At 38.6% G+C, this 12,010-nt stretch overlaps 1 protein-coding gene across 1 annotated transcript; it reads right to left on the bottom strand.

Annotated features, from left to right (window-relative positions):
- Positions 1–2,478: 2,478 nt before the first annotated feature.
- Positions 2,479–11,707, bottom strand: il2rb (interleukin 2 receptor, beta). Its single transcript, XM_061065872.1, has 10 exons — positions 11,504–11,707; positions 10,539–10,642; positions 8,660–8,792; positions 8,394–8,460; positions 8,171–8,264; positions 7,272–7,417; positions 6,899–7,082; positions 5,674–5,773; positions 5,413–5,491; positions 2,479–3,853 (listed from the first exon to the last, which is right to left on the bottom strand). Exons 2-10 carry the CDS (start codon positions 10,627–10,629, stop codon positions 3,092–3,094), a joined length of 1,656 nt encoding a protein of 551 aa, XP_060921855.1. The 5' UTR covers positions 10,630–10,642; positions 11,504–11,707; the 3' UTR covers positions 2,479–3,091.
- Positions 11,708–12,010: the final 303 nt, after the last annotated feature.

Genomic DNA, 12,010 nt, shown 5'->3' with positions numbered 1-12,010 from the left:
TTTCCATATTTTCATCCACTCTAAAAATTCAGTGTTGCTCTTCATTCTGCTCTTTAAAGGAAAATGTTTCAGAGCAGAAAAGAAAGAAAAATCGGCTAATTCTTCAGTATCGCATAAATGTATGAAAACATTTTGTTCTTGTAAACCAAATCTTCTGAAGCTATTTACCTTTTTTTTATAAAGCTAATTGACTTCAGAAGATGGGTTCAGTGGCAGAGTTAGATCTTATCTTTAATAACTAATTATATTTAAGTATGCTATCTTAAATATTTTACATTCCTACATAAAAATGTATTGACTTTAAAAGGTAACACAACTGAGCGGCATATTTTCAAAGCCTAATTCCTTAAGGGCTCAAAAAGAAGATGCATTTCTAAATGATTAATTTGACGTTCTAACAAGAGGAAAACATTGAAATGCAAAGAAAGCCACTTGTAGCCCCCAACACAACCTAAATAGTTTAAAAAATAAAAAAAAATAAGCCATGCCTCTGACAAGGCTAATAGCCAACCATTGTTAAGGATTTCGGGTTGGCCAATCTGACTTCAGGGAGGGCCATGGCCACCCCTGGATCTGCCCCTGCCTTTACATCTGGGTTATTATGAACAATAAGAAAGTCTTCAATTTTTAGTATTTTCTATTTAGAAGCATTGTAGTTTTAACTCGTGAAAACTTGTAAGATTTGAATTCCATATTAAAGTACAAATCCTGTTTCACATGAAAAAACTAGTTTCAGTAGTAAAATTTGATAAGCTTTTGTACCTTGTCCATTTATGGGTAACACTTTTCGATACGGGTGTTTTGAGTAGTTACCATGACAACCAATGAGGTACAATGACTAACTTGTAACTTGTGAATAATCCTAAATACATTTAGCTGTCATTAAGTTAATGATAATTGAACTACTTATAATTTAGATCATGGAAAACAAAGAATGTAAGTTTAAAATAAGGCTAAAGTTTTAGATGTTGGCATGTGTTAAGGCTGTTTTGGATGTTTGTCTTCTTGTCGTTATTTTTAGTTGACTGCTCATACGTCTAGTTTTTCAAATGTTTTTTGCTAAAGAATTTTCATATAATTACTGAAACATTTGACTGTGTTAAGGTGAAATTGAAGCTTTTGTTTTTAAGATTGAGTCATTGCAACCTACTGTATTGTTTTTGATTATCTGGTGGTTTTATGTTAACTGTTAAGTTAAGTTCACACAGTATTGCTGGTGCTGTATTATATATATTAATTATATATACTGTATATATACATATATATATATATATTTTGAACACAGTGGAATTATCACATATGCAAAGAACAAGTAAACACATTTACAATATAAAAGATTGTCAGAGGAATATGTCGTTTTGAACCAGATTGTACTGTGGTTGCATGGGTTTTCAAAATTTGTGCAACGTAGTAGGTCACCTAAAAAGGTTTTAACCAAACATTACGCAGGTTAAAAAAAAATGCTTTCTGCTTTACAAACATCTTTATTTTTCCGTCTGAATCATCAAAGTGTTTTTACATAATGTGTGTATGATGTAACAACAGTTCTTGAGAAATGGAAAGAAGGCAAGACATTGAGAAAAAAAGAAAAAAAAACCCCATTATGTGGTTTGTTACTGACATGGCTTAATATTGTAAATCTTCTGAGAGGTGAACAGATGTCGCTGGTTGTGTCAGAGTTAAATGTCAAACCACACTCTAATGCACGCGCTCATTCTCACACACACACACCACCACCACCAGGACCACCTGACAGGACATGTAAACACTCAGAAACACTCTGAACACACACACACTCACATGTATGTCTCACACACGTAGAACTCAGGCTCTCGCATGCTTTCTCACGTCCGTTCACATGCCCACCCCTCAGCCCTCGTTCCACAACGACACAGGAAGTCAAGGGGTGACCCATTTCTACCAGAAGTTCTATTGTGTTTGGTCGCTGCGCAGATGTCACTGTTTGCAACGGAAATACACAGAAAGACACACGAAGTGAGGAGATGATCAACACGTGTCACCGACCTCACTGATGAACGTGAATCTAGATTCAGCAATTCATCCATTTTGTAGGATCTGTCGCTGAAGTCTGATCAAAGCTCCTGTGAGGGGGTTTGAGCTGGTTATGAAACTGACAAGGTGGATGATTTATAGGCAGATCTTTTTTTTTATGCCTGTAATTGATGAAGGTGGGTAGGTTAATTACAAGGTGATTGACTGCATGCTGCAAAAACTACCTCTTCTTTTTAATTGACATTTTCAACATCAAAGACTGAAAGTAAGTGATAAATTTAACAGTTAATAGACAGCAGGATGGTATGTTCCATTTGAAGACACTACTTACACATTTACAGATCAGCAAAGATATAAAAGGTCCCGCTTTGTCCACAGGGGGCACCAAAATATAGATGGGATGTTTCAAACTTCTTAAATTATTCAGAGGATGAACAAATTAAATCGTATTTTCTAACAAAAACGTCAGTGGTTGAAGAGCTGCCTTTTATTTGATAGCCATAGACTTAAATACTCAAATGTTGCTGTAGAAAAAAACTTGTTACATACTAAAAAATGCCAGGTTTTTGTTTTTGTTTAGATATTTACAGACTCTTATACTTTAACTCTCCAGCAATGATGCTCTTTTTCATTATCAAAACAAACTCAACATGTGTTTTTCTCTGCTTAAAGAGTCAATTTGATTTTCTTAAAGTGTTAAGTAACACAGCTCAAAACGGTTCTGTATATGTTAGTTCTGTATATAGTCAACTTTTTATATCTTATATATATATATGATATATAATGTATATGAACCCATTTGTTACAAAAATGTAATTAGGTCATGATGTTATATAATACATTGCAGGCTTTCAGTTTCTCCCTCTTCCAAAATATTTGTCCATTTTGAATAAAAGCTTAAAATATTGGAATTTGCAAAAAATAAATAATTTTTCATACTCATACTGTTTTTCAAATATTTTTTTGACAAACACAAAAACCCCCTAAATTGTAACCCAAATTCTTCCATACATGATCAGATTATAATGTATAATTGATTAATGATTGCAGAGGGATTTGTTCAGGTACGTTGAAGTTTTCAGATGGATTTATTGCTGAATGTTGTCTGTAGCTCTTTGAGGGTCAGGTACCCTGTTTTACAGGTTTCCACCGGCATGGACGATGACCTGCACATGGCACCCGCCAAAGGCCAGGCTGCGTAGCTACAACCAGGAGCAGCTTCCCCAGGTGCCTCCACCTGTGCGCTATCAGGAGCCACCTGAACCAGACTCGGAGCGTCGGGAGGGGGTTGACGAGATGACGGGGGGAACATCGGGGTGGGCAGACGGAGAGGGAGCATAAGAAGAGGAGACACCTCCTTCCTTTTCACACATGCAAATTTGTTATCTTCTATGTCCTCCTCATCCTCCTTACCAATGCAAAAGCCGGAGTCCGGGCTCTGCGGCTCCCTCTTCAAGCTCTCATAAGCTGGAGAGATGTCAAATGAAGGGCAGAGGGACAGGTGGAGGGCGTGGCTGTTGTGCAGATTGTGTAAATCGTCCCGATAGGTGAAGTAAGCGGGGCTGGGGTCGTTCTGAGCTGAGCTCCCGGAGGAGCTCGAGATGAAGTAACCCATGTTGAAGAAGCAGGACGAAGAAGAGGCGGATGTGGTATTTTCACTGACCCCGCTGGTGTCTGAGCCTGCTGAGCTTTTAAAATGTAGCAGGGCACTGGTGGAGGTGGATGAGGGAGAGGTGGAGGAGACAACGTCCCAGCTTTCACACAACTCAACCGGGGAGATGTGTTCGCGGGGCTGAGCTGTGAAGAATGATTCAGAGGCAGAGAGAGGGTTCATCCATTTCTAGGGGAAAAGAAAGTGATTTAGTGAACAGCTAAACTATGACTTGATAAGTGATGTGTGTTCTTGACATATATTATTACTATACCTTCAATTTTTGGTAATCAGTGAGTGCATGTTTGGTTGTTTTTTGTACCCAGAAATAACTATATTTAGATAACTGGGTCGATAATAATCTCAGTTATTCATGCCCTTCAGTTTATTCATTTTCTACTGGGAAAATTATTTACAGGATCAAAGCCATGATGTGTATTAGAAGACTTTAAACTTGCAATTATGATCACAATTCAAAAGAAAATGTTTACTGAGATATTAACTGAGTGAGATGTTTGGACATTTCTAATGTGGTTCCAGGCAATTGGTCTTTTGCAACCAGGGCCATTGCCCCCTTCTGATTTTTCTTTCTCATTAGAAAGAATACAGATTCAGGGCACTTTCACATTGGTTTGATTTTGTAAAAATCATCCACTTCTTATCTATAGCGTTGATTAAATACAAGCAAAAGAAAAACCTCCGCAAGGGGGTATGTGGGGCATGATATGGCAGCAACTCTTTTTCGTAGTAGTTAGTGGAGAGCAGGCACACACCGACACTCCCTTATTAACCTGATACAAAACCGCAAATGTGCAAGGAGGTCAGTCAACGACTTAGGGGCCCCTCACAGCGAAGGCTTTTCCTCTAGTTTTCAACATTGGCAATTTATATAGTAGACAAGATCCTGCTTGTTCGGCAAGGAAAGCTTGCAGAGGAATGACGCCCATTAGAGGACAATGACAGTTGGAAACACAGAGGACAGACTTCAAAAAGTGATCATAATTGAAGTTGCACAGACTGAGATATGCAGACATTTAGAACCTGGTCATTTTGGCCCTAATAAAATCAGTATCATATTTAATATTTCTGTAATAACTTAGTTGTTAAGAAGCACAAGTCACCATTAACAAAGCTCCAGAAAAGACTCCTCGAGATTGGTAAACTGACATTTAGCAGTAAAATATTATATATATATATATATATATCAAGATGACAGAAAAACTGGATTTGTGCATGCAGACGATAAAGGTTTTTTTTTCTTTAAAGACATCAATATATGAAAATGTGAAGACATCTGCTTATAGGTCAGAATTTGTTCCATAGAAAATGTCTACTGTTGTACATTTATCGAATAAGGTGCATGCAAACAAAGGGTAAATTTAATATTAAGCTTAGCTAGAAATCTTGATGTAACGCCATCAAAATCAGCTGCCAGTCTCATCCTGTCCCTTATAGACTATTACTAATATGCACTGGCCACTCTCCCCCACTGTCCCCCACTCACCCAGCTGTACTTAGGTAGTTTAAACAAAAACAAAACGTTGATTTTGTCCTACTTCAACAGAACAATAAAGTATATAAAGAAGTGAACTTGAACATTGAAGTTGATTGTTATGCTACCTGTGTGTGTATAAATAGGTTTTTGTGGTAATGCCTGCAGTCTCTGAAGCCCATGTACCAACAAATTGAATGTGGTAGGATATGGTTTTTAAGAAGGCTTAATGTTTTGTGAGAACTTTTCTTTTTACCTTCAGATTTCCTCCGTGGACGGAGTAGAGAGTGTGGAAGTATTTTGAAGGGTTTGGCACCAATTTCACTTCCTGGAGCCTACAACAGAGAGAGGACAGTTAGTTAGACATACTGCACAGTACACACACACACACACACACACACACACACACACACACACACACATTCAGGCTTATATTACGAAGAGGGGACTATGAATCCAAAGCAACTAAGTGAGGACCTTTGTAATTCTGGCCATTACACAGGAGCATTATACTCACCCCCTTCTCAAGCAACACCTGTACACGACCAGCATTGCAACCAAGAGGAAAACCAAGCTGCCAACCACTCCCCACGTTACCAGGGATGTCAGAAGTCCATCTAAGAAAGACCGTGGATAATGCCATTACATAAGTAAAGTGCACACAAATAAAATGAACAAAGTTTACTCTCCCTTTGGTCTACATTATTTCCTCGTTTATTTACATGTTCTCACCATTACAACTTGTCCAAACAAGAAAAAAAAGGTGCTCAGGGAAGACCTTAAATGGACAGTAGACTTTTTCCCATTTGATTATTCATTATGAAGTGTTAAAATGTGAAAGTAAATAGTAATGCTTAACTGATATCATCTCGCAACATAGACTGATAAAAGCACCAATGCCTTGTAGTTGTTGTACTGCTAAAATGTGAAAGTAAGCACTACTCTAAATTGTATTTTTAGTCGTACGGTATACGGCGTACACTTTTCATATTCATTTTTATAAGACAAAAAGACTTTCTGCTGACGTCAGACTTGTTCAAGTTTGTGATAGCTCGTGAAACTCTGGGTTGATTTATCAAGTTGAGAACCAGCTTTTGTGTGACCCCTCAGCACAGTCACCTCTTAAGGGTTATTGAAGCAAGATGTCCAAAAAGATAGCTTGGGTATTGTTGTGGATTTTTCTGTTGGTAATGAAAGATCTCAAGTCAAAGTCTTTTGTCTTTGTGTATTTTATTGCATGTAATAAAAAGTTATTTTGCAAAAGGGGCAATCAGCTGCAAAAGTAACATCAGTCACAAGTGCGTCAAAGATTCCCGGGGCAGTCCCGGTTGCAGAGCATATTTATACTTTCACAGGGTGTAGGTATTTTGCATATACATGAGTGATACATCGTCATTGGTTTCAGCTTGCCCTAGTGCCTACGCCTTCTGCTAGTTTGCCTGGTGATTTATCTGTGCAAGCTTCTTTCTATAAGGCACCTGGTACGGAGGAACACCAACAGAAACTCCTTTGTCAGGAGGGAACTGATCTAAGGTCATGCTGTACCCAGATCCTGAGGAGCGTACCTGTTGGAGATACAGACCCAGGCCATACAGAGAAACAGTGTCTAATTGCTAAATGACGCACGATCATCCTAATCTTTTAAGGTCAAACGAAGGCAAAAGACAGATAGTATTTTTCCACTACAGTCTGTTGAACTTGGTTCATAGTACAGGCCTTTGTAAATAAAACCTTGTTTTTACCTTGATCGTGTGGTGTTGTCTCCTTGTCAGTCGCTTCTAGCCAGGACGTCGTTGGACTCCAGTTGCTCCAGTGGCTTTTATACCAGTCAATGGGTTTGACTCTCCCCCTGGCCTGGCAGTGCCCCGTTAGTTGCCCAGTAGGTATTCTTAGCTCTTGTGTTTGTGTGGAAAGAGTCCTGGCCTCCTGATAATGTTGAGGGCGTATATTAACAGGAAACTCAAGTTATTTGACAAATTAATTTCAATATAAAGCAACTTATGTTGAGTTTATATTCACTCTTATTTACCATCATGTTAATACAGCATGTTATGATAATAAGTAAAGTAAATATGTTATGTATTTTAAAATGAATCTATGTGCACAGACACTCACCTTCCATGCCTGGTGTTTATGTTTGATTTGAACTTGAAAGTCCAACAAAGTCAAGAAGATAGAGTGAGGACTGGCGAGGCTCCATGATATCAGGGTCTCATTGGCAGATCTGCTTACATTAAGAACACCTAGAGGATGCATTTGAACTGAATCCAACACACACACCATTTACACACGACCATACAGGAACACAACACACATAGACAAGGGGGGAAAGAAAAGTGTGCAACAAAGTCATTTCTGATGTTTTAAAAAAGTTAAAATGATTATTTCTCCGAACCACTGCTTTAAAAAAGAGTTAATTGATACATATCATATGAAAGGGTGATGCGCTACATTTTGGCTACATATTCAGTGCAATATCTCAACCTTGTGTGTGATCATTCTTTAACACCACAGTTCTTCACACAACATACAAGAATTAAAAGATTTTTATGTTTTGCTCCACCAACTAAACTAGTTCCACAACTTCACTGAAACTGGACTGTTAGCACAGACCAGCTACTTTGTTGCATGTGAAGTTATTGGAAAGTTGTAGTTTATGTAAATCTGTATAATCTATATATTCTGATTTGCAAATTATTATTATTTTTTAACATTTTGCACCATCGTTCATACAGAAACAATTTATTTTGTATTTTTCTGTATGTCCAGTATGGAAAACTTGACAATAAAGATGAATTTGACTTAAATATCAGCACACATGGAATGACTCTTGTACAATCAGATTACCTGGTGAGAACAAACTGTTGTATAGTATTATATAACCTCTAAAAAAATATATTCAAGAAGAAATGAGTTTGACTTTCTATCACTTTTTTTTAAACCAAATTTGTGGCTAGACTTTCAGAAATGGTGAAAAAGTTGACAGTTTAGTGAGGAATTAAAAATCCACTCACCGTGATTGCATGGATCATAGTCTGTGAGGTTCCCCACCAATGCATCATCACACTCCATTCGGATGTAAGGCATGGTTTTGTAACAGTTAAATTCCTGCAGGGAGACAACAGGCAGTTTAACAGTGCAGACAGAAATGGTTTGGGCAAACATTTGTGACATTTACCTTAGAAACAAGACTGTTTTTCAAGTTCTAATGATTTTATATATATATTGGTGACTTACTTCATTTTCAAAGACAAAACTGCAGCCTGGAGGAGAGTTTCCATGTTGTTTCATGTGGCATCTTTGTCTAAAAAGGAAAAGGACTGATAATAACTAAATGCTGCAGATTTGACCACCAGACAGAACTGAGGTCATCACATGTCAGCTTTAAACCTCAGAACAACGGCCTTTTTTAATTTGATGAATTCTCCAAGAAAAGGGAGAATATATGGTCATGTATGATCACTTTACAAGCACTAGTGATGATAATATCTGTGCCATCTTACATCTGTTTGCTGAGGAGTCTCCTAATCCTGACTATCTTCTCACCAGAGATCCAGCAGTCCACACCAGCAGCCGGTGGAGAGCCGTGCCATGTACAGCTGACATTGTTGACCAAGTCGTTTACGCAGGATAGTCCTTGAGCAATGGAGACAAAACAACAGACAAAAATAAAGAGATAGGGTCCGTCTTTATCAGTGTCACTGGACTTTATTTGGGACATTCAGATAAACTACTGATCAATGTGCATATTTGAGCAGCAATAATGAGATTTATCCCAAAAATCCCACGTTTGAAGGCTAGCTGTCCACCAATGATTCTGGTTCTGCTCAGAGATCCTGCCTGTTTAAAAAAACGTTTTCCCTGTGGGTGTTACCAAATCTTACCAAGTGTCGGCTTATGGCAGTTTAATGTTGGGCTTCACTCACAACGGACTAAAACATGACATTTACAATGTTTCAAGAGAAAACAGAAAAACAAGGTAGGAAGCAGAAAAGAGACATCCAAAGTCCATGACCAACAGGGAGACAGTGAAACAGTTCTACATGACCAACAGGGAGACGGTGAAACAGTTCTACATGACCAACAGGGAGACGGTGAAACAGTTCTACATGACCAACAGGGAGACGGTGAAACAGTTCCACATGACCAACAGGGAGACAGTGAAACAGTTCTACATGACCAACAGGGAGACGGTGAAACAGTTCCACATGACCAACAGGGAGACAGTGAAACAGTTCTACATGACCAACAGGGAGACAGTGAAACAGTTCCACATGACCAACAGGGAGACAGTGAAACAGTTCCACATGACCAACAGGGAGACAGTGAAACAGTTCCACATGACCAACAGGGAGACAGTGAAACAGTTCTACATGACCAACAGGGAGACAGTGAAACAGTTCTACATGACCAACAGGGAGACGGTGAAACAGTTCTACATGACCAACAGGGAGACAGTGAAACAGTTCTACATGACCAACAGGGAGACAGTGAAACAGTTCCACATGACCAACAGGGAGACAGTGAAACAGTTCTACATGACCAACAGGGAGACAGTGAAACAGTTCTACATGACCAACAGGGAGACGGTGAAACAGTTCTACATGACCAACAGGGAGACAGTGAAACAGTTCTACATGACCAACAAGGAGACAGTGAAACAGTTCTACATGACCAACACAGCACAATTGAGCAAAGAGAACTGTCATTCACTGAAATGAGTTACAGTTAGCATTGCATAGAAACACCTAGACAAAACATCCTGCAGATGGCCTTGAGTACATTCCAGGGCCAGAATGATTTCCCTCTTAAAAGGGAGGGAAAACATTCTGGCCCTGGGAAGGAGTTGAATCAATACTTGTACTTTTCAAGATTTTTTTTAAATTTTTTGTTTTACAGAACTATGTACTTACTTTGAGTACTTACTTTCTTACTTACTTAACTAAAGATTGTGCATACTATTAACTATGGCTACAGGACATTAATAGGGGCTGTGAGCTGAAGTCCGGCTAAGTAAGCTCAGCTTGTGATGAGGTTAAGATTCCTTTGTTCCTCTCAGCCAGGCCATACTAACAATCTTACCACATCAGTACAGGGTTTGTGGTTTTACAAATGGTTAAGAAACAACAAATAAATGTAGATTATTATTTTTTTACCGCACTGGTATCTGCAAGGTTTTATCGTCAAATAGGTGTTAGAATGGAAATTTGGAATAAAACAACATTTTCCAAATGTCATAACACATGTACAGCAACACTTTGACTGTGAGGAGAAAAGAGACACTGCAGCTTCAGTTCAATTCTTTTTTCACCGGAGGACTAAACAAAAAAAGCTGAATGAAACAAAAAGGGTTAATAAAACTCTGAACATAATGAATCATACCTTGAGAGACGTTGGCATGAGAGTGGGCTGCATCCACTGGAAACAGGACCACGAGAACCAAAGAGGACAAGACGAGCTCCATCAAGGCCATGGCCACAATATTACTGTTAACGGAGAGGATCAATACTGACCATCAGAATCCAATCTGAATCTATGTTGTTAATTACAATGACATATTCAGTAGCTGAAGTCCACATATGAGAGTGGACATTTGAAAAATAAAGGCTGTACAGTGTTCATGTTTAAAAAAATCTTTGCAACTCGAAACTATTCTTACGGTACTTGAAAAAAGTGGTGGTTTTCCCTCCACAGTAACTGGTTGCCAAAACAATTTTCTACCTCGGTACGAAACTCAAAACAATACTAGATCCACATTCAACCTGAGAAGCAGCTGCAACCTGAGCCGTTATAAGTGAAACTGGACTGTAAACACCTGTACTGGCGCAGAACAGAGAATATACTGACTTTGTTTTACAGTTTTAGCTGAGAAAGATTGACGATGGCACGATTTTTCTTGGTAACGTGTAACATGTGTTTCTGCTCTCAAAAAATAAAAACAGACAAAAATCTTTTGTGAATAAACGTCAGAGTTTATCAGAGTCATCAGAGTTCGGATTGTTTAACCCAGAAATTTACTGAAAAGTCGCAATATTAGTCACCAGTTTGAGTCAGAGTCAAGCTGATGGTTTTTTTCCGCTCAAGACTCAACTGTGTAGGACTTTAGATCAAATAATGACGCGTCACTGTTATCAACACATTGTGTTCGTGACGTGCTGTACCGTGCAAACAAAACCACTTGTTTTTAATATTAACTTAAATAATAAAAATCTAACTTAACAACAACAGGTTGTATAAAGAGATTATGTAAAAAATATGATAGAACTAGGATACAGGTAAATTATATATTATATTATATTATATATAATAAAATGTACAATATATTATATTTGAAAATAATACATTACCCCCCAGGTTTTAGTCAGTAGAGGCAGCAGGGGGTCCCAGAGAGGACACACATCATTTTTAGAAGATTTCCTTTCCTTCTGTCTCTTTCTTGGTACTCGCTCATAACTTACTTGCTCTATCTCCCTCTCTCTTTCTTTTTCTGTCACTTGCACTCATCCCTCTGTCTCCTCACTCCCCCCCCCCCCCCTCTCTCTCTCTCTTCTTTTTAAGTGCCCAATGACATTTTCCACTTGTAACCACAGCACTGCGTCTGAGGCTAACAGGAAGCCTCATTAAGCTGTGAGCTATAGTGAGAGAGGACGAACAACCCTGCGTAGTGAGGAGGAGGGGGAGGAGGAAGGGGTGGTGACTTCTCAGTTGTAAAACACCAGAAACAGCTACCTGGACCCCACCACCAGCTTTAAAGATAATTGCAGTGAAAACAAGAAATACAAAGCACACCACATCCGGTTTCAATCACAACGCAAAGTGGTTTTATAAAGAAAACTGGCAGGTTTTTCGTAAGA

This window comes from Labrus mixtus, chromosome 20, assembly GCF_963584025.1.
Source record: "Labrus mixtus chromosome 20, fLabMix1.1, whole genome shotgun sequence".
Taxonomy (NCBI): Eukaryota; Metazoa; Chordata; class Actinopteri; order Labriformes; family Labridae; genus Labrus; species Labrus mixtus.
Note: the sequence above shows the minus strand (reverse complement) of the source record. Positions and strands in the feature narration are given on the sequence as shown.